The following is a 21,570-nucleotide window of genomic DNA, read 5'->3' on the forward strand; positions in this document are numbered from 1 at the left end:
AAGAAAAAGGGGGGAAAGAAAAAAAAAAAGAAACACTTTATATACTGTGTATTGTCTTCCGGTTGTCGTCTTGCTGCTGCCGACATTGCGCACAATTGAATACAATTTTTACCTCTTTTTGTTATTTTTTTTTTGTAACGGCAGTTACTTCGGTCAAAGGTCGCGAATGGGTTGACTCCTTTGATCCTATAGTGTCAAACAGACAACAGAGTACGACACGCTAGCACAGTGAAGACTCTACCTTTACCCAAGTTCCTCAATGTTTCAACAAACTCATTCACTCGTTATTCTCCATATTGGAGGCTTTCTCGGGAGAGCGTGCGGCGACGCTGTTCTTTCCCCTGTATCCTTGTTGTTGTATAACCTTATAGCGCAGCGTCCCACGCCAATGATCATACAGTTGACTGACAGTTCTTGCAGGGTGCCACACGGAGCGGTAGGCGTAGTAAATTTGTTGAAACCTCTGCTGCCCCTTCGTGAAGCGTGCCAAACCTTTTATGATAGCTTCATCTTCCGATGCGCTAAATTTATACCGTTTTTGCTTGCCGGATGATGTCCCAACGCCCACATTAGCAAAGTTGCTTACCTCACTGCTAGAGTGTGTTTCGATAGTAGAGCCCCTTTCAGACCCCACACGAAACTCACTCGGATTAGTAGGGTGTAGTGACGGTCCTCCAGCTCCACGGTTGACCATTTCACCAACAGCATCGAAAGATGACACTGTGCGGGTGGTGCCCGGCAGTGCGGGCAGTTGTTCCAAGACGTCCAAGGCATTATTTTGTTCAGCTTCGTCAACAGTGTCATCACCGGAATTGGCAGCGGGACTCAACGTCTCACTCGCTGGCACTGGACTTTCCGGTCGCACATAGGCCCACTCCGTTACTTCAGGAGAATCACGCCGCCTTTTCGTACCAGCGGCACCGTTTGAACAAGTTTTCCATTTCCCTGGTGTTTGACCACAATCATACTCTCCCATGCAAGGGGAAGAGCGTCCAGTCAACGCGTCGTAGCCTTCACTAATAAGTGAGCGAAGGCGCTCCGTAGACGAGGTGATTCCTCCACTACCGTCATCGGGGTCACACTCACCAGATTCAAGTCGCGCAATGATCTGTCGAAGATGAGCGTTTTCGTCAACAACGTGCCTTAACATCGCATACACATCAGCCACAGTCATCGGTTCAAGGTGTGACAACTGGTCCGTCTCCCTCTGGACACCCAAAGAAGAGGCTAATAATGCGGAGACGATTCCACTTCGGTATCCGCACGTACGCCAAAACTCCGAACTGCCGTGGAGAGGTTCAAGCGCGACGGCGGCCGCAACTGAGAAGTTGTTGCCCTGCTTTATGTGCCCACAGAGAATCTTGTGGACCTCCGAGAAATCTGTTGGTGAAGGGGATGTGGATGGAACGCCAGCGTGACAGTACATTGCCCCCCTGGAATTACGTCAACAAAGTATATGAGAAAAATATAAAAGAACAACAAAATTTTGATGTTGTATACTGAAGTCTTGTGTATTAACAGCGCGCAGTAGTCACGTATAAGCGGAATGATAAATACCCTTTTATGAATCCCTGTTTTCCTTATATATCTCCCTGGCAATACGCGAACTTGTGTGGTTGTATGAATGCTTGTATTTCTCTCAACAATTTATGAATGAAATTCGGTTGTAGCTAGTTATCACTATGTTCCTTCACTTACAGAAAACCTTTTGGGAGGCGCCCTTGGAGAGAGACAAAAAAGGAAGAAAAAAGCAAGTTCGATGCCACACGGAAACATGAGCGACTGGGAGAGGGGGTGGATATATATATATATATATATATATATCAAAATGTTCGCGGCCACAGCACCTTGTGTAATAATTCTAATCTATGGTAAAAATATGTTTGTTGCTCAAAGGAACCTCATTCATGCACTCACGAAGTTTCGCTTCAGCCGCTTCCTGCAGTTTCGCTGCGTTAGCACGCCGCTTCAGCCGCTCGGCTTCTCGCTGTGCTTCACGCTCAACGCGCTGTGCCTCTTGACGCTCCTCCTCCTCCGTCATATCCAAGCGCTGCTGTACGCCCTGACGCCATGCGTCCTGTCTTCGCCGCAAAGTTTCCAGCTCCTCTTCCTTCCTCCGCTCATCCGAAGGACCGTCTGAAGGAGGAACCGCGGCGGTAGCAGCTGGCATTACCGTTGCCGCTTCAACCGGGGTGTGGTTGTGATCAATACTGCTATCGACTACCGCACCGTTACCCAATGCACAACCTTCTGTGACAGTGGTATCGGTGTTTGTATCCTTTCTGTTCTCACCACTTTTCTTCTCTATCTCTTCTCTCTCTACCCGCTCCCGCTCTCGTCGTGCGGCCTGAACCTTCTCCATCACCTGCCGCACGCGCTCCTGATCAGACATTGTGGAAAACTGTGGTGTAGAGACGTCTTCCTCCCTCCTTTCCACATTCTTCTCCATTGAATTTGGAACCGCCGTGCCGGTGTGAACGTCTTCACTTTCTGTAGTAGGATTTGCATCATCATCGACGGTTGCGGTGTCTGCCTTCTTCCCGTCGGTATGATGATCATTGAGCACCTGCTCTCCTCCGGCGTCGGCGTCCATGGGGGCATCAGCAGTACAACTCCCCATCAATTGCTGCCGCATATCCGCTGCGCTCACTCCCGTAGGAGCTGGTGGCACAACCCGTAACACCAACGTCAGCGTGCTGCGCTTCCGTTCAAATTTCGCCTCGAGTGGTGTCGGTTCAACCGTGAAGGGTAGTAGCAGGGAACCGTGGTAATTGTGCAGGTTACTACGAGCAATTTTCACGTACATGCCCTCCACCTCCACATCGAGTGCAGAGGAGGACTGCAAACCCACAAATTCCATTTTCACAACGAGAGCCTCGGGAACGCCGATGCGGCGGTCCACAATCTTCCATCCCCACGTATCAGAGAGGTCAATGTGACCACGATGGGCAATGGTGTACTGCGGCATGTTCTCCTCTTCAGGTGTTCCTCTCCTGGTGGAACTTCCTTTGGCTTCTTCACTAATTACTTTTTTATCCTTTCCCTTATTCCCATCGCTTCGACATCCGACGCTACCGGCGATCCCCTTCTCCGATGAGGAACCTCTGCCCGACTTTTCCTCCGCGACCTCCAGTGGTTGGGGGAGCTTTTGCGTTGGCCGTTTCAACACTGGTTCATTTGCCGCTAGTTCAAAAGGTGATTTGCCCTTCTCCCGCCTGACCGTTTGGTTTTGCAGGCTCCCCACTGACGCGACGTCACTGGACAACCGACGAAATTGAAAACCGTGGTTATCTCCGTAACCTGTGTTGATATGCTCAACGGCAATGTTCACCAGAAAGCAACAAAAACGGTCGCTTCGATCTGCCAACTGCAACGTGTGTGGGTGAAACACCGCATCATAGACAACCACAGCATCCGGGCCACAACTCTCGACCTCTTGCCCTTCCTCACCCGCATTCCGATTTGGTTCCTCACTGAACAACTCTGTTCGTGGTTTCGAGATAGAAACCGGGACGAACCAATTACTACTATTGCGATCACCTGTAGTTTCCTCACGGAAGGGGTCAATCTTCTCACTGCTACACATATTAATGTATACGGGCGTGTTCGCATGCTTTTTTGCCTGCGCTGCCACTGACGAAGTGGCTTTCACACGATAGGATGTTTTTGCTTCCAAAAGCTCCACAACGAAACCCGGACGCGGAAAGACAAAGTCAAAGCTATAATCCCCTCCTTCCCTTGCCTCCCGCTCAACTTGTTCAAGATAGGCCTCTTCTTCGCGGCGGGTTTCGGGGTCTTCCATGGACTTCATGTATTCTTGAAACAGCTTCAAGAACTTCGGGTCATCCATTTTTTTTCTGATTGTTTGAATCTCCTCAGGTGTGGGGGTAAATGTTTCCCCATCCTTCGTGTTCTTATTCATAAAATTAACTGTTTCTAGTGGCATGGTTCGTGTTCTTTGCACTTCGTCACCTATCCCAGTCACGTAAAGAGAGAGGATGAGAGGAGAGATACACAAAAGGAACAGTTTCTACAGCACCAGGGGAAATGTGATAGCATCGTGCGTACAACGGCACAGGAAAGAGAATATTTTCGTAGTGATGACCAACGAACGGACCATAGCACAAGACCGTCTCCCTTTGAAGGCAAAATGCAACCCAGACGCAGCGGGGGCTACACACCAGTCTCTTGATGAATGAAGGAGAGGGCGGTGGAAATAAAGAGCAAAACAAAGCAGTAAGAAAAGATAATTACACATACACGAATATATCTCTGGGGTTGAAAGAATCCCCTTCAACCCCCACAACCGTGCCGCCAAAACTCACATCGCACTAGCACAAACATCATTGGCGCCCGCCATATCAGCGTCAACTACTGTACCATTGAAAAGACGAAGGTGGGGAAAAGAGGGGAGAAACAAACCAAACCCAAGACAGGATCTGCAAAATGGGTGGGGCTGAGAGTGGCAGCCCTACTTGCGTACACCCTAAATTTTATTCCTCCCAGTTGAACATCAAAACGCCAACCCTCAAAGGCTGTCACCGCACCCGATGGATGTTGAAGGGCATGGCAGCAGGAACTCGAGCACAACTTCACTTGGGCCGCAATGCACCATAGGACAGCATGTACTCATGACACAACCACCCTGCCCAACCAACATACAGAAAGGTAAAGCAAGAAGGGAATAAGTAAAAATTAAAAAAAAAGGAGGAGGACAACACGACAGTGTACAGTTGCACCCACTCCAATATGTACTCAGCCGTACCGCTCACACTGTAGAGTCTTCAACAACCTTTTATCATATCACGTCCCTTAAACACATCCTTGTTATACACATAGTCAGGTGTGAGCACGCAGTTACACATGCCCTTCCCTCCTCTCCATTAGCATTGTACCCTTAACCATCCCCTATATGCGTGCAATAACGAAAGGGGAAAAATTAAAAATTAGTGTTTTTGTTTTCTACGCTTCCGCTTCGTATGCCCTCGCTTCTTCCCCTTGCGAGCCTGTTTTGTCTCAGGTGTTTTGTCGGATGCTGTGACTGTTTCAGAAGGACTTTTGCCTCCACAGCTACTTTCACCGCCGTTCTCGGCTCTTCTCTTCACTACTTCACTGTTAACAGTTGTATTGGCGTGTGCTGGACGCCTGACGCTCTCTGGTGTGCACAGTCCCGCCGTGCTGTCGTTCGTGGTGTCGTCGTTCGTACGCAACCTCTGTTCATTTCTTCTCTGCAAGGCATAATTGCGGCCAGATCCGGCCACCTGTGGGGAATGACGCTCGCACCGCGTTTGCAAACCCATTGAATGGAGTCGTTCCGCCTGTCTCTCCATCGCCTCCCGTGAAAGCCGCTCACGCCTTCGTTGATCATTCCGCAACTCATCTAATAACTCACTAAAGTGTTGCGTCGTTTTCCACTTGCGTAAGAACTCATCATACAACCTAGCGGTTGCATCATCAGCATGACCACTTTGGACACGTCGCACATGAAAACCAAGGCCCCCACGGGCACTCGTGAAACTCTTGTATGTCTTTCCGTTGTAAGATCCTGTTGCATTATATCGCCTACTTCTAGACACTGACGAGGAATCTTTGTCAGTGGACGCATACGACAATCCGTTGGCATAGTTGAAGTTTTCCTCTTCGTCCCAAACACTTTCAGCCTGCCCCTTCGACACTTTGCTATAAGTTCCATTCTTCCCCAACTCAAAACCTCTACCCGCCATCTCTCGGGCCGTCCTCACATCCCATGGCTTCATGTCTGACGCACTGCTGACATTGTTGTAGTACTTATGAGTGCATAGTTCGCCTATGCCTACTGAAGATGATGCTCGGCGCGGTGGCGATGCCGAACACGGGGTGAAGCAAGTCAGCAGAAGGCCATCCGAATGCATGGAAATATCCTTCTCGCCGTTGAATTGCTTATACCTTTTCTTACTTACAGGGTTGTTGCGCGTCCGTGGAACAGAAGGGGCTGATCCTCCGTCAAGAAAGTTCGGACTTCTCTCACCTTTTCGGCCGCTTTCCCGCTTCTCTAAGCTGCGAAGATTGGTTATTTGCAAACTGCCCCGCGTACCACTCTGGCGATCGCTATTCTGTTGACCATTTGCCACGGACACGCTGTGACCTTTTGCGGCCGGCTCTTCCGGTGCACGGACAAAGATGGGAGGCATGCTGACCAAACCATTCGCGGTGGGGGACATTTCGTTTCCTTGTCGGTGTTTTTCCTTCAAAACGGTATCCTGCCGCACATCTGCATCATCTACAATATTACTGTGTTTCTTTCCTTCGGTCTGAAGAGAAGCTGCTCCGTTGGAAGGGTTCTTAGGTTTAGCCCTCACCGACACGGGGCTTCCACGTCTCGTCGGCGGGTTACTTGGGTCATTATTTTCCTCTTCATCATCACCGTAGGAGGTCAGACTTGTGCTGCTGCTATTGATGCCATCCTCGTTAGTGCGACGTACGCTACTTCTCAGGTGGTCTTCCGATTGCGCTTGCTTGTTTCCTGTACCTTCTTCTTGATCTGGCTTCTTTTCCGCCACCGAAGCAGGAGGCGGAGAAGTATTTTCAAGAGACGGGTGATTCACAATCGAGAAATCACCTTCCTTTGTGTACGAGTTAGTTGAAAACGAGGGAAGATTCTCGTGATTATCCGCATGGAACATCGACGGTGATCTTCCGGTGGCCCTGCAATAAACTTCGTAGGTTGTGACCGCCTGCGCAATATCTTTAAGTCGCTCACCAGTTCCTTCAAAAAAATGGTTGGTTTCAGTCCACATTGACTTCAGTTGCTGAAGGTCCGGTGCATGTCGGTAGTCGGACGTATAAGGCAGTACAAGTCCCCACATACACTGCGAGTCAGCTGTGGCGGAACTCTTGCCTTTAGTCGGTGTGCGTTTCCCCCACTCGCGATCATAAACAACGGAATTTTGCACAGCATATAACGGAAACGTGTTAACACGAGGGACGCTCCGCAACAAAACACCAACTGCTGCGCACCATCCTCCCTCTTCTTCCACTAGTGGCAGCCGGAGCAAACACCGCGTGAATGTTCCCTCGCTGCATTCCATGAGCATTACCAGGAATAAGCCAAGCTCGTCTAGTTGATCACGATCGTGGCCGGAAATGGGCACCTTGAGTGGCAGCTTGCATCGGCCCTCCGGAAGACCCTTCTCGTTTACCCAAAACAATTCACACGTGTCGAGTGAAAGGTGCGCCTTATCACGAGCCACGACGAGGGATCGTCCAGAAGAAAACCCGCTTGTTGCCGTAGCAGATATGGTACAACCATGGGAGGTGCAGCGCCCCTTTTCTGTGAGGACGAGGTTACTCCTGCCTCCATAAACCGCCTCGAGACTGCTGTCTCGAATCTCCAGACTACCCTGGTTTCTAACCCAAATACTGCCACTGTTCTGTGAGAAGACACTGCGGAATACCACAGCACTACTTGTGTCGCTTACGATGAGGCTGTGGCCACTGCAGCGGCTGACACTCACATTTTCGACCTCAAGCGAAGCATTATCAGTAAGCATCATTGCTGTGGATGCCACTCCAGACCCCAAGAAGCTGCTGTTGTGTACATTCAGTGTTGCGCGCCCTGAACCCAAAAGGACTGGAATTTCGGAACCCCCAACGTCAGCTGCCGATCCACAATTGTGTACAAATTCGCATTCAGAGAAGGCGCACAGATTTGTTGCAGAAACATGCACACTCGCAAACGATTCTGTTGACGAAATACCTCTGTGAACGCGCTGTGCAGCAGCTCCAAACATACACTCGTTGAAAAACACCGGACCATCACCCGTCACCTCCACGCGATTTGCAAACCACACACACTTGAAAACAATCAACGAATGGGCATCGATCTTCACCGGTTGCTTAAAAACACTCCACAGAGACCTACCGCTGTCGCCACGTGACTCCTTCCTCGAATCCGCTGACTCGCCGTCAGTAGAAGCCGCAGGCGGTGCTGCACCCATAATAAGACAAGGGGCGCCATTTTTTATGTAAGACTGCCCATAATCACCATTCTGCAGACAAACACGAAAGGACTGACTCCCAGCTATTTTTTTCAGCTCGGCAGGCAACGTCGCCGGTGAAGCGTGTGTGGTTAAGAGCGAAGGGGCGCTTTCCATAAAGTTGGCGAACGCGATTCTCACACTGGACACATTCCATGAGGGGGTCAAACAACCCTCATTGGTTGCTTCGGTCATATCTCCCGGGGAGGGGGAGTGAGAAGCGAATAGTGGGTCAACTTTGCACTCTTGAGGGAGGGGAGGGTGGGAAAGGTGCGGGGGTCAAAGAAAAAAAAAGTAAAACATTTACATGACGACAATTCCGAAAAGGGCAAACAGGTACACCAACAAAGGCAAATTCATGAGACGCAAGCAAGAAGGTAAACGGCGAAACAATGTTAGACGACTCCTTTCAAAGTAAGTAAACTGTTCGTTTCTTGAAAGCTACTTGCACACATGCGAGTATGTCTGAGGCGATAACGAGTATAACGCACGCGCCTTCCTCGGTACGAAAAGTGCAACGAAAGAGGGGTAGCTGTGTTCCAAACAACTGTACCATCCCCTCGTACCTAGGGCGGAAAAAGTTTCTGGCGAATATCAACCCGCCGCTCCGCAACAATCGTTGCCACTTCCAAAAGGTCCGCCGATGTATACGGAGAATCGATAGATGGGATGAAGCCCCACTGCAACTGCCAGGCGGCCCGACCTTCGCCAGTGGCCACAGATATGCCATCACCACCGCCGCTAACTGGAGCACCCACCACACCGCGTTGTTTTGGATTTGTAGCCGGAGACGCGTAGCAAAGAGAAAGTTCCTCACCCTCCTTGATCTCACGAATGCTGAACGTGTGCAAGTAAGGCTCGTACAACAACTCAGAATCAACCCCAGCCAGCATATTGTCGAACACGTCGATTCCGCAGAAGCTCTCTTCAGTAGCCATTGTGTAATAGCAGTTAGGTTCCGGGCTATGGTTAAGCTTGTCCACAACAGGGATAAGAGTAGCCGCCCCGGTGCGACGTGAAAGCACCAAACTCACCCACCATGCATACTCTTCCTTTGTCAGCCTTTCGCGCAGAAACACACTAAGCGGCAGGCCTTCCATATCGCGATGGAAGTACTCCCACAACTGAAGTGCCGGGCTGCTGGTATCCTCCAAACCAGTGGTGACGCCGACAGACGACTTCGCCTTACCTAACAATTGTGTCACCTCCCCCATTTCTAAAAATGGAAGGTTGTTGCAGGGTGTGACCGATTTCTTTAGGTAGTCCACATACCCAGCATGCGAAGGAGGAGGATCACCCGAACACTCCACGGCCACAAGTTGACCGACCAGGTCTTCTACGTGCATGAAAAAGGACGTTAACGGGTCGGTGGCTGGTGGTGGACTAGAGAAAAAAATTGCAGAGGTGGGAACACTCAACAGAAAAACACCGGGAAGGATATTTCGTGTGGCCACAAAAGAGCTTCCACGAGGTGCATTTGCTGCTTGTGGTTGTGCTAGCGTCAGGAACGGTGATATTACGGCCTTCAAATCGGTAATGCAGCTCCGTGCAAAGAGAAAGTCATCCATGTTGGGCGACAAGGTTCCAGTTGGAACCACAGCCAGTTTGTTCCGCATACAGTCCCGCCACCAGTTCCGCCGCATCCCACTCATCACAGCACATCGCCACCGACGAAGCGATGTAACACTCATGCCAAGTTCGCGGCAGAAGAAGTTTATCACCTCTTCACCATCTGCTGCTGTCGATATCTCAAGAGGTAATAGCATCTTAATTGAATCCTCACGAGAAGGACAGTTCAGCGATGAGGCTATATCCTTGTAGAGGCGGACAATGGTAGGCAACGAGCAGTGCAGGTTGCGCAGTAAAGCCGGGGGGCTCTGAGTCGGCATCCTTTTCCACTTTCTCCCCCACCCCCAGCTGCCCTATTGCCTATTTTCCAGTGGATGAACATCAGTTCACCAAGAAGCAAGAATAGCAATTCAGCAAAAGGGAAAGCTGTACTACAGCAGTTGGCATTATAAACAAACAAATAATCGAGGCTCTTCAGTGGTGAGTTGAGACTTGGGGGGGGGGGCGAGGAATCTTCTTCCCTGAAATCCCCTTAAAATATCACCTCCTCCGTTTTCCACTGTCGGTGATGACGAAAAATGTTTAGCGTGGCATAATTGAAACCATTTTCCCTATTGACCACCTCTTAGCTCTACCCGTTTTACGTTACAGCGGCGGTGAACGACAAGAGTTTTAGCACTGACTCCACGTAGCCTCTCTCGTCTTCACTACTGCACTCCGAAATTAACTCGCCTGAAAACATTCCTTTTTGCTTCCGTTACTCACACTCCAGTGTACTCCTCTTTCCTTTACTTATTTCTTCGCACACATTCTCTCCTCAACCACCTGTCTTCTCCCACCCCCATCAGTTTGTTGAAAAACGTTTTGACCGTTCCCGTAGCGAACGGCAGCGGTTATTTCCTCTTCTCGCGCTCACAAGACGACACCAGCAGCCACTTCCCGTCGTGTGCTCATGAGATGAAATCGATAGTGAAACCACATTATAATAATTGGACAGCGAAAGAAAAAAAAACCAACCGGCAAAAACAAGGAGAGGGAATACAATAAAGAAGTAGGGATAGGGGAAGAAACAACTGCAAGGGGAAAGAGAAAGAAGACAGCAGTACACAATGATGCAAATTATTGACCATTGCCAGGACATCATTTCAGAGGAATATGAAAGGAAAAAAACAGGTGACTTATGTGCTGGCTCTGTTTCAATAGCTTCTCCCAAATAAAACCCACTTCTGCGCCGGTTTATCACAAGATCTGCATATGCACTTCTTTCCTTCCACAGATTCGGGCTGTTCAAACGGTATGCACAGAGCCTTCGCTCCCATACTCGGCGCACGGGCGTCCTCCCGCTCCTCTTGGGTCTGCAATGCCTTAGACTCCTCAGCGCTGTCCTTCTTCACCTGATCTTCGCACGATTCGGCGCCACACCACGGCGCGAGCACGAGCGATTTATTGTTAATTGCTGCAGTGAAGTCATCCCATCGCGTTATCTTCTTTCGGTTCTCCTCCGCCTCCTTCGATGCCCTCTGGAACATGATGTTGTGAATTTCGTTGAGCAAGTCAGACATTGTCTCAGCGATGCGACCGTCCCAGGGTACGCTGCGACGTTGACCGTCACAGCGCAATACCAACGATAACTGTTTCGTTTCCATTTCCTTCGGTCCAAGTTCCACACGGACAGGCACACCCTTAAGCTCCCAGTGGTTAAAGCGCCAGCCGGGACTGTAGTTGTTGCGCAGGTCAGCCTTCACCCGGATGCCAGCGGTGCGGAGCTCCCCTTCGAGTGCCTTACACCCGTCCAGAAGCACGTTGCGCTGTTCTTGTCGAGTGTCTTTGGTGATGCCAACGGGAATTATAACAACCTGCAAGCAGGCAACGCGTGGTGGCAATACTATGCCGCGGTCATCACCGTGCACCATAATGGTAACACCAATGACACGGGTGGACAAACCCCACGAATTTTGCCACGGAATCAGGGTTGAGTCATCATTTTTGTCTGGGTCCTGGAAACAAATGTTGAACATCTTTCCGAAGTTCTGACCCAAGTTGTGACTGGTGCCACCCTGGCAGCCACGACCGACAGCTGCAATGTATGTTTCCACTGTTGTCGTGTAGTACCCCCCAGCAAACTTCTCCTTTTCCGTCTTTTTGCCCTTCACAACTGGTACGGCAAGTAGATCAGTGTAAACAGCCGCATAGTGATCAAGAATTTCCAAAACTTCACGGGAGCATTCCTCTTCGGTCTGCCACGCGCAGTGACCCTCTTGCCAAAGGAACTCCCGCGTACGAATGAAAGGCATAGGGTGTGAAAATTCCCATCGCACAACACTGTTCCATGCGTTCAAGCGAACTGGAAGGTCCCGGTGCGAACGGATCCACTTGGCGTAGTACGGGTACATAACTGTCTCGCTTGTGGGACGAATCGCGACGGGAACTTCGAGGTCGGATTCGCCTGCTTTGGTTACCCATGCCACCTCCGGGGCGAAGCCTTCAATGTGGTCTTTTTCCCGCTCCAAGCACGTCTTGGACACGAACATAGGGAAATAGCAGTCCTCAACACCCATCGCCTCAATGCGGCTGCCAAAGAACTTTTGGACGCTTTTCCAAATAAAGAAGGACCAAGGACGCATTATGTAACAACCGGAGACGTCATAATACTCAATCATTTCCGCCTTCGTAATAACCTCCGTGTACCATTGAGAGAAGTTATCGCGTCGACTCGCCATGATTCCCAGTTTGGTTTCGCCCTTGGTGTCTCCCTTGGCTTCGCCTACCGAGGGCCCGGGCGCCACCTTTGTTTTTTTTGCATCAGTAGTGGCGGGCGCGGTGGTCGCCTTCTCTGAAAAGTCGACAACAATATATGGAAAATCAATTTTCTGCAAGAAATCCTGGAGCTGCGTCGGTGTTATTAAAGTACTCTTGTCGTTACGACATGGATGAAAAACAACTGGAAGGGTGCTGTCGACCAACGCCTTGTCCAGGGCGACTTTTACGTCCTTCGCGCCATTATTAACCAATGCAAAGGGTGTCACGCTACCCTGCACAACACCCAACTTTTCAAGTAAAAGGTCTTCCGACGCAAAGCGGAGGTCCTTCGTTTTCATGGCGTTCTGTACCGTTTTCATGTTAGTTTTGGTTGTATGTAATGCTGAAACGAGAACCAATTCACCCTTTGAACTCTTGAGAAACAAGTTCTTGGTGCCAATGCAAGGGACCTCAAATCGACCTAGTTCCTTGTTCGCCTCTTCCACCGTGTGCTTCTCTTCATGAGAAATAGTTGGAAGACTTAAACCCAAGCTCTGCAGCACTTGCAAGAGCTCCGCCTCGCCTCGACAATTACTTGCTGACATTGTTCTGGGTGCTTTTGTGCTCTGCTCTGTTGTGGTGGTAAAGGGGGAGTTTACACTAGGGCGCAAATTTGAACATAATGGTCCATGCACTTCACTGCGATGTCGTTGAGAGTAGCACCGCGCTGAATAACAGGCAGCAGCAGCATGACTGTTAATAACTCTCCGTGTCACTGCGGAGAACAGCAGGCCCCGCCGCTGCCTCTGGCGCAAGGCGGCGCAACTCCAACAGCGCGACAGGAGAGGACTAAGGTTATTGCGGATACATGTTGCCATCAGCATTGAAGCTTTTGGAGTGAACAGCACCAATCATGGTGGAAAAAGTGAAAAGGTATACGATGCACGACGAGGAAGAAAAAAAAAGTACCTTCAATCACAACCTTCTTCCCCGCAGCGCATATAAAATGCGTCACGAGATTATGACGATAACGAAAAACAATAGTGCAACATGTTCAATAGCAGATACAAAGCGAAGTGAGTAAGGGAACTGCTCAACTAACCTAGCTCCGAAAGACACAAACTGTTATCACGCCTTACTAATTCCTTCCTCACTCCGTCCAATGTGCGCTAGTGTACCAATGAGAACCTCATGTCTGGACTCATATGTCGCAACTCATCCAATTTATTCTTTCCGTAATTCATTTGCCACTCAATACGAGTAATATACTTCCGCGATATGTTTGCACTCTTGTCAAATTCGGACCGTATGAATCGGCGAAGATTAGCCTGCGTTCGAAGATCCCTCATTCGTCTGGTTTCCTTGAGTAGATCACGGTAGAGTTGAAGTATTTCCCTTTGCACACCGCTAAGCCGAGGTCCCCGTGGTAATTGATGCTGCATTTCCGCAGGAGACGTTGGAGAAGCTGTGGACGCAGCGGCTGCAGAATGTCCAGGGGTCACAGAATTTCCAGAGTGTGATAAATTGTTTCCATACACTGCGTCTCTGTAAACCTTTGTCAAGGCATCAAAGGCAAAGTTGTGTGCGGTCCCTCCGCGATCGTTCACTCTGTGTCTGAGCCACTGTGAACAGTGCAGCATCCTCCCAAGACTGACCAACTTTGTGAAAACACGAGGGTAAAAAATGGTAGGGACAAATGAATCAGAAACCCGGAGCACAACCAAACTTGTGCACTCACAGATGCACAATAACAACCAAAACCACGAAGATACCAATGGGATAATAAGCTTGCAAACGACCCCTACGCCTTTTCCCCTAAATGTGTTTCATCCGCTTCACCCCCACGTACACCCTTTTCACATGGCAACGCGTTTCAATCAAGGAAATCGTAGACTTCATTGTCAAGGAAGCCCTCCATGTTATCTGGCACATTTCTGTCAGAGTTTTTCACGCGGTCCTTACTTTGAGTCCACGGGTTGGTGACAAGAATGCCTGGGCACAGGAGCAACTCCGATGTGTGCTCCATATCCCGGAAAAACGCCACTTCCTCTTGTACACCAACCAGGCGGAGAGGCATTTTACTGTTCTTTCCGCGGACTAAGGTCCCCACCGCTGCATCAAACGATGCCGCAGCAGCTGCGGATTGGCCGCTTTCATCATAAAAGCGGAGCGGATGCCTGCTCTTTGCGACCGTCGACCACGGAAGGAGGTATCCAACAAAACGTGATGCCGTGTCGCCTGTGGGATTCACTATAGCGCAGGCCTCTCGCACAGACCCAGTGGTCCCAAGCCACAACCACTTTCTGCTAGAGTCACGTGTGGGCGAAAGCTCGTCCAGGAGGTCCCAGCGCGACGCATCGCCGCTGAAGCTACGGTGTGCGGGAGGGTAAACAACATGCCTTTTCCACAACTCCGAGTCGCCACTGCCACCCGTTTGTAGTGACAAGTTCTGACCGTCGCACCCGAGAGGGTAAGACCAACCAAATGCACTAAACTCCGTACAAGTGGGGTCTGGAACCAGCATATCCAACAACGAACGGAGCACCATACAGTTAGTAGGAGCCTGCCAATGCGCTTCCTGTTCTCTGCCCCCGGGGTCACAACACGAGCAGTATTCGTGGTGCAACAACAACATTGTCCACAGAAGTCGATGGCGCATCATCCGTTGTATGTCAAACTTCCCGGATTCGGTGCCCTCCCTTCCGCTTTGATTATGGTTCGTCAAGCTACTCCCTCCAACTTTTGTTCTCTCCCAAACACCGAAGAAGGCGTTTGCCGCTGTATTCGAGTAGGCTCTTCCTTTCAACCAGTTCACGCACTGCTGTGAGTGGAGCACAAGGGCCTGTATTGCTACGAGGCGCAGTCCTTCCACCACCGCTATAACATCCTGCTGGAAGGGATGCTGAAGGACGTGTCGTGCAGTGAAAAGCGGCGAGTGGCCTCCCGCGTGGTGTTCAATATCGGATATGGCTGCGGTAATTTCGCCATTGTCACCGAGTGACCTCCACACACTGGAGTGAGATGAGCACTCATCAAGTGCATTGTAATAGCGTAGCAGTGATGTCTCAAGAACACGGAAGGCAACGTTACGAAGCAAGGTGGCAACGTCATTGCGAGAAGCAACCGTGCCTCCCGCAAGAAGCACAGATCCTTCACAACCTTCTTCCATTAGGCTTGCTTTCTTTTCCACCATCACGGCCCTTACGAGGTGGCGCGCCGCTCGGTAAAAAAAGTGAAGCACTTGAAGTTGCTGCTGTGGGGTCTCTCCTGGGAAGCATACGTAATCACCAACCGATCCGCGTGAAGGGCGCTGGCCTTTCTGCATCTTTTCTTTAATGTCGGACAGGAGCCGCTCGCAAAGGTCCTTGAGAGCATGAACACGTGGTTTATGGGGAAGTAGCGCGTAGTGGTGTTCCGCAGACTGTCCCTGTAGCCTTTGTAGCTCACTGATGGCGTTGTAAATAATTGTTTGAATGCTCCCAAACGAAAGGGGGAGTAGCGTCCCGATACCGGTATCAAGCACTTGGCTGACAAATTCGGCCAGCGGTACGATACATCGGAGGATTACAGACGGCTCGTCCAGCTTTAATTTCACTTCGACAGGCACCACGGGCGCTGAAGTCATATCTCTTTCCTCATTGCTCCCAACTCCCACTCGTGAATCAACTGACAACCGCAACAACACGCGTCGCAGCTTATCATCATCCCCAACGAAAACACTCAAAGAAGGACTGTTAGTTGCCGGACCACCAGTGCTCCGGGGTGAGGTATCAAACCAGTCGTTGTAGAACCGCGCGTAAGCAGTGCGAACGCTGCCGTGAATAAGCAACGGCGCCTCGCCCCTCCAGAAAAAACATTTTTCCAGAGAATCAGTTACAGGATTTATCGATGCGGAACAACAGCTCCTCGATTGCCCTGTTTCCGCTGGGTGGCGTTGGCCCCATAAACCAAAAAGCGCCACCATCTTGCATATGACATCGTTAACTTCTTGTTTAACCGCTTCGTCACTGATATGGAGGGACCGACGGGCGAAATTGTGCAGCAAAAACTCCAGAGACGGCCACTCGTGGCGGGACATATCCTCCAAACTCATCTCACTGAGGTTGTTGACGTAGAGCGCCACGTGTCCAACAACTATCTGCATTGGCATATTGGCAACACTGAGTAGCCATTCCACTATCACAGGCAGCAGCGGTCGCACCGCCGAGTGCGTCGCAACAAGGGGAATTAGAGGAGTTAGTAAACGTTCTGTTAATAGAATTATCGAACCCCCTGAGTGTCCGCATCGTATTGCCCACCCACATCCCTCCGGCCCGACCGCATATCCCAAACGCTTCGTCACTTCCACCGCCAGGAGCGGGTGGAGTTCACCACTATGACTACGGTCCAGAAACAATGTCAGTAACGCATCGACGCGACCTGGCGATTCCCACCAGCGGACCGATACCTTTTGTTGCTCACGAAGAAAACGACGCACGGCAACAGAAGTTGAATTCAAAACTACTGAAGTTTCCCCTTTTGAGCTCGTATTTGTGCTCCCTAAACGGTGACCGTTCCCTTGAGTTACCCCACCTTTTGATGGGCCGCAATGGTATCGAGTGGCGGTACCACGAGGACATACAACCGCAAAGCGAGGCACCACCCGTCGTGCTACCGGGGGGAACATGATCAGCTTTCCCCAAAACACCATCGTTTAACAGCAGTGGCGGTACGAGGGTATAATTACGATGCAAACAAAGACAAAACAGTGCAAAAGTTAGATGTTTAAGCCGGTCCACAGTAACCCTTCTACACAGAAATACGAAGGATGAAAACTAAATGTAACGAAGGACAGTGCGGTGCCTCTTACCCAGTAACACTTGGTTTAAGGATTTTCACTGCAAGTACCAACCGACTCCGAACTCTCCAGAGCCAGCGGTAACGACAACAACTTGCTTTCGTAAACAAACATCTCGCTTCATTGCAACGTCAAAGAGAATTTAAAATCATTTGTTGTGGGAAGTGGCAATAAGAGCGGTGGTAACGAACACTTACATACGGAGGAGGAGTAACAGTTGGTAACGACATCATGAAGAGAAAACCATGATAATAATGACAAAAGCAACGAACCTGCTGATCTAATGTGAATAGGGACCCTTGTAAACGAATGCACGATTGTTAGTAACAAAATTTTTGTTGGCACCTCCGTTAAAAACTTTTATTACTTACACCACACGCTTGTTAGCATCAATAGATAGCCCCTGTCATCCAACCGCCAAGTACTAAAAAATGTAAAAATAAAAAATGAAAACCACAATTTATTCCTTATTGTCGTGAAAGTCTAAATCAAAATAACAAACCACATCATTGGTTTGGCCACAGACGCGCGGCATCTGTTCTGCCGTATCTATCTTCGGCATAGACGCACTGACGCCCACCTCCCCGCGAGGTTGGGGTCGTTTTGCGAAAGGGGAAACAATCTGGGGGAATTGCTATTAGTTGCATTGCATGATTGGATATACAGTGAGTCACATCGGCCTGGGGAAGACACGGACCTTCGTTGGGTCAACTCGCCTGTAACCACCTGCTGCCTACCCAACGGAGCCACAACGTCAATACCCAGCTGCGATCTAGCAGCGGTAAACCCATCGGCAGATGCGTCCCTATCAGATTCTGTCGATCTTCGGCCCGCGAAATCTTCAAAAACGAAGGGTGGTAACGTCATTCTGCCGCTAAGTGGTGATGGCGGCAGACTCCGTGGTGTTTCCCTGGGGTACGCCACCCCACCACCAGGCTTTGGACTGGGCATGGGTGTCCATTTCGACTGCCCCTGCGAGTGTATGAACAAGCCGGGTATGCGGTTCTTCGCACCGCTCTTAACTGCAGACACGCTTAAAGGTTGAATTGGGAAGCCGTGGCCTACCTGTTGCATTGGTTGATTTTCCTTTTGTTCTTCAAAAGGTCCCTTGGGCATCCGGCTATGCTGTATCCGAACTACGGCGGGACTTCCCTTATTTTCCACCACGTTCATCGACTGCTGTTGGAATAACCACCTGATTGCTTCAGTAAGCATCAAACGCAACGTATGACTAAATTCGTCCAGCTGTTGTTCCAGATGCTTCTGTAGGTGCGCCAAACCGCCGTCATACAATGAATGCAAGACTGGCACACGGTTTCTCACACCCAAAAACTCTGAATCGACTGAAAGTTGTGCTTCAGTATCATTTCGATGCGATGGACAGACATTCTCCTCTACATTGTTAGTTATCTCTTCTTTCGCAGCACAACCTGTCACACATGTATTCCTCTGCGGCTCTACACTCTTTGGCTGCAGATGCGGCCGCTGTGCCAACTGGCACTCTTCCCTCTCGCATACATCATACGCTACGGGAGTCGCTTTCATCTCTACACGCAGCGTCGAGCGGTGGGTGTATAAGTTCCTCATCCGCTTCTCCAATTGAGCTACACACTCTCCGGCGCAATGTAAAAGTTCGGCAGTACTTTCACAACCTTTCAACGTTGTTGTTGAGGCATCAGAACCCCCTCTAAAAACTACAGGGGTACCACACTCCTCAGATAGCATCACAATCTCTGAGGATTTGAGCGCTTCCAAAGATTCAACGAGTGCCATTAGTTTCGGGTGGTCAGACACTGATGTTACACCCTTGTTGCACACACCCATATTCACTCGCCTCAGCACGTGTGAAAGTTGGTCCGCAACCCACTTTCTCCGAGACTCACCACACTGTAATGCAGCAACCACATGGAGTAACTGAGTTTCAATGTCCTGAGTTTGAGATACACTCATACTCAACGGGTCGTCACCGTCATCAAGGCCAACAGCATCTGTGAAGCAACCGCCGTTTGAGTCTATGTTGCTCTCACATCCCCTTAACTCCGCTTTAAGTTCACTTATTCTCTGCTGCAATCGCTTGTTTTCTTCAACCCTCCTTTGGTCGAGCTCCCTTAGTCTTTTCACCTGAGCCTCACTTTCCAAAAGGGCAGTTTTAACTGCATTGCACCTTGATATCACCGCTTTAAACTCCAATTCCCTCTCTTCAATGCGCTGCATCGTGCGCATCGCGGTGAGTCGGGCTTGACGCAGTGCTGTCGCCAGGAGTTCTTGCTTTAATCTGACTACCTTTTCCCTCGCGAGCCACTCGTCCATCTCCCCAACCAACTTTGCTTCAGCGCCTTCAGTGGAAATAGCCCAACTACATGGATGGGGTGCGACCGCACCCGGGGCACAACAGAACGGTAAGGCGGTAGGTCGCTGCACGCTGCATTCGTCGCTCGCCACACCCGAAGGCTGTTCATCTGTTCCGCTTGTTCTCACATCGGCACCCTGCTCATATCCATAAGCAGCTGTCTCCCCCTTTGTGATCCCTCCTTCTCCATCCAAATCCTCCTTTACCTGCTGTCCCCAGTTGACGTTGGGCACGGCGGAGGTCGACACACCAGACGTCGGCGGAAACGGTTGTATGTCGTCTACATCCGCTGGTGACAGCACGTGCTGTCGCTGCGCCGACATGGTATTATGGTATTCCCAGAGACACCGAATTGCCACAGCGAGCTGATGCTCTGCAAACAAACAACGACGCTTCCAGTCGGCAGTGCCATTTCCCTCCACGTTGACCCCTCCTTGACCCACAGCCATAATAGAAGAACCAGAAAAATCCAAAGCACCTCCAAATCTCTGTGAGCCCTCCTCCCACATATAGCGGCAACCACTAGGCGAGCTCGCTTGGACTGGGGTGATTGCGCTGGTGTGGTGCCCTCGACGACGCCGCTTGGCGTTCCTTCCGCCCGTCAGCATGAATGAGAGTGGAGGCCGATGCCCATCATTCGCAATTTCCGTGATCGTCTCTGACGTTGCGTAGACCCCCTTCACAGGTGAAAGAGACCGCAATTTCTCCTGAGTAGGGTCGTTATGACTTGTATCAGCATTCACTGGGCACCCGCGAACGAGGAGCGTTTCAAAATGTGCGGGGTGCTCTTCCACACTACCAGAGGTGAAAACGGCACTTTGGGAATAAGCCGTCTCGGTCAGTAACTTTGACCGCAATGCTTCATCATCGTCTCCTGCGCCTCCCCCACAATACAAGTTTCCTGAGTTCCGCTCCTCCACCAAAGCGTCCCGTCTGTGTGGTTCTATATGAGCGCTCCCTTCACGAACTGCGCATACCTCTTCCCCATTCCTGTTAACCATTAGTAAGTCAAAGGTCGGGATGCAGTGGGACGTCAGTCTTCCCTCAACGGACACCTCGCGGGGGGTGAGAACAATGCTAGGAGTCCGCGGGGAGCAGCTGAACATGGGAGACATCCCTGGTCCCGCCACATCTTCCAGCACATCGGGAAGGCTCGAGTCTGTCACAGAGATGGCATCACATCGACCGCGCGCAGGCAACTCAGGGGATGCCTGAGACGAAGAAGGGGAGCTGCTGCTGGTTGAAGCAGCAATATTGGAAGTTATTTCGGGGGCCACCGACACGACTTCTTGGTTGTCGCAGTTCATTTATTAATGCAGAAGCGGGCAGTACAAGGCTCTATCAATGGAGAAGATGAGATCTATTAGTGAAAAAAAACTAGATGACCCTATATATATATACTCTATTAAAATAAAAGGGACCACCCTCGGATTACCTGGAATTTCTCACTGTGTAAGAACTCGAAACAAAAAGGGCGTGAGTGCTCCAAACCGCTACCCTCTTCACAATCTAATTCTACCACCCCCGTTGGTGCTAACAAACTGAGCCCTTGTGGAGTAGAGCAGAACGAAAAGAAAGTGGGGAAAAAGATGTTTGGAACAATCGTAGGAGTAACCTTTGTTACACTCAGGAAGAATGGGGAGATCTAACGAAGTAGGACCTTTGCTTGCACTTTCTCCGATAGCGCATCTCTCCTTTCGTTACTCACGCTCCCTATTTTATCTCCTTCCTCAGCGATCGTTTTTCTTCAGGTGGCCATCAAAACAGAATGCACACTGCGCTAGGGTCTGGGAACCGTGGTCCAATAACCGTAACACCCACACTCGCTCCACGCGGCAACCGAACAAGGTCCGCGGTGGGGATAATTACCATCTTACGGGTGGTAGTAGCAACACTTCCCACTTTATTACTTCTAATAGAGACTATGGGATAACCCCACCGAAGCCGATCCCTACGTAAGCATAACTATACAACAGAGAACCCCCTCTCGACCGCCCACACGTTGCAACAGCCATTCAAGAATGGCTCTGTAACCTGGTGCACGCGTGACCCCCCCCCCC

The 21,570-nt window shown here is 50.3% G+C and overlaps 7 protein-coding genes and 1 pseudogene across 8 annotated transcripts; all 8 read right to left on the reverse strand.

Moving 5' to 3' along the window:
- Window positions 1-277: 277 nt before the first annotated feature.
- Window positions 278-1,426, reverse strand: TEOVI_000510400 (ttaggg binding factor; the record flags this gene model as incomplete). Its single annotated transcript, XM_067219916.1, has 1 exon — window positions 278-1,426. The coding sequence occupies one exon, from the start codon at window positions 1,424-1,426 to the stop codon at window positions 278-280; it is 1,149 nt and encodes a 382-aa protein (XP_067076017.1).
- Window positions 1,427-1,861: 435 nt separating this feature from the next.
- On the reverse strand, window positions 1,862-3,946 carry TEOVI_000510500 (pre-RNA processing PIH1/Nop17, putative; the record flags this gene model as incomplete). Its single annotated transcript, XM_067219917.1, has 1 exon — window positions 1,862-3,946. One exon carries the CDS (start codon window positions 3,944-3,946, stop codon window positions 1,862-1,864), a length of 2,085 nt encoding a protein of 694 aa, XP_067076018.1.
- A 1,000-nt stretch (window positions 3,947-4,946) lies between these two features.
- TEOVI_000510600 (uncharacterized protein) lies at window positions 4,947-8,210 on the reverse strand (the record flags this gene model as incomplete). Its single annotated transcript, XM_067219918.1, has 1 exon — window positions 4,947-8,210. The coding sequence occupies one exon, from the start codon at window positions 8,208-8,210 to the stop codon at window positions 4,947-4,949; it is 3,264 nt and encodes a 1,087-aa protein (XP_067076019.1).
- Window positions 8,211-8,581: 371 nt separating this feature from the next.
- TEOVI_000510700 (SET domain containing protein, putative) lies at window positions 8,582-9,904 on the reverse strand (the record flags this gene model as incomplete). Its single annotated transcript, XM_067219919.1, has 1 exon — window positions 8,582-9,904. One exon carries the CDS (start codon window positions 9,902-9,904, stop codon window positions 8,582-8,584), a length of 1,323 nt encoding a protein of 440 aa, XP_067076020.1.
- Window positions 9,905-10,780: 876 nt separating this feature from the next.
- Window positions 10,781-12,928, reverse strand: TEOVI_000510800 (bifunctional aminoacyl-tRNA synthetase, putative; the record flags this gene model as incomplete). The annotated part of the gene is made up of 1 exon (XM_067219920.1): window positions 10,781-12,928. The coding sequence occupies one exon, from the start codon at window positions 12,926-12,928 to the stop codon at window positions 10,781-10,783; it is 2,148 nt and encodes a 715-aa protein (XP_067076021.1).
- Window positions 12,929-13,492: 564 nt separating this feature from the next.
- TEOVI_000510900 (Complex 1 protein (LYR family), putative) lies at window positions 13,493-13,963 on the reverse strand (the record flags this gene model as incomplete). Its single annotated transcript, XM_067219921.1, has 1 exon — window positions 13,493-13,963. One exon carries the CDS (start codon window positions 13,961-13,963, stop codon window positions 13,493-13,495), a length of 471 nt encoding a protein of 156 aa, XP_067076022.1.
- Window positions 13,964-14,196: 233 nt separating this feature from the next.
- Window positions 14,197-17,013, reverse strand: TEOVI_000511000:pseudogene (annotated as a pseudogene). The gene has a single exon. A coding segment is annotated over exon 1 (2,817 nt).
- A 696-nt stretch (window positions 17,014-17,709) lies between these two features.
- On the reverse strand, window positions 17,710-20,817 carry TEOVI_000511100 (uncharacterized protein; the record flags this gene model as incomplete). The annotated part of the gene is made up of 1 exon (XM_067219922.1): window positions 17,710-20,817. One exon carries the CDS (start codon window positions 20,815-20,817, stop codon window positions 17,710-17,712), a length of 3,108 nt encoding a protein of 1,035 aa, XP_067076023.1.
- Between the last annotated feature and the right edge of the window lie 753 nt (window positions 20,818-21,570).

This window comes from Trypanosoma equiperdum (assembly GCF_001457755.1).
Source record: "Trypanosoma equiperdum strain OVI genome assembly, contig: ctg_1018, whole genome shotgun sequence".
Taxonomy (NCBI): domain Eukaryota; phylum Euglenozoa; class Kinetoplastea; order Trypanosomatida; family Trypanosomatidae; genus Trypanosoma; species Trypanosoma equiperdum.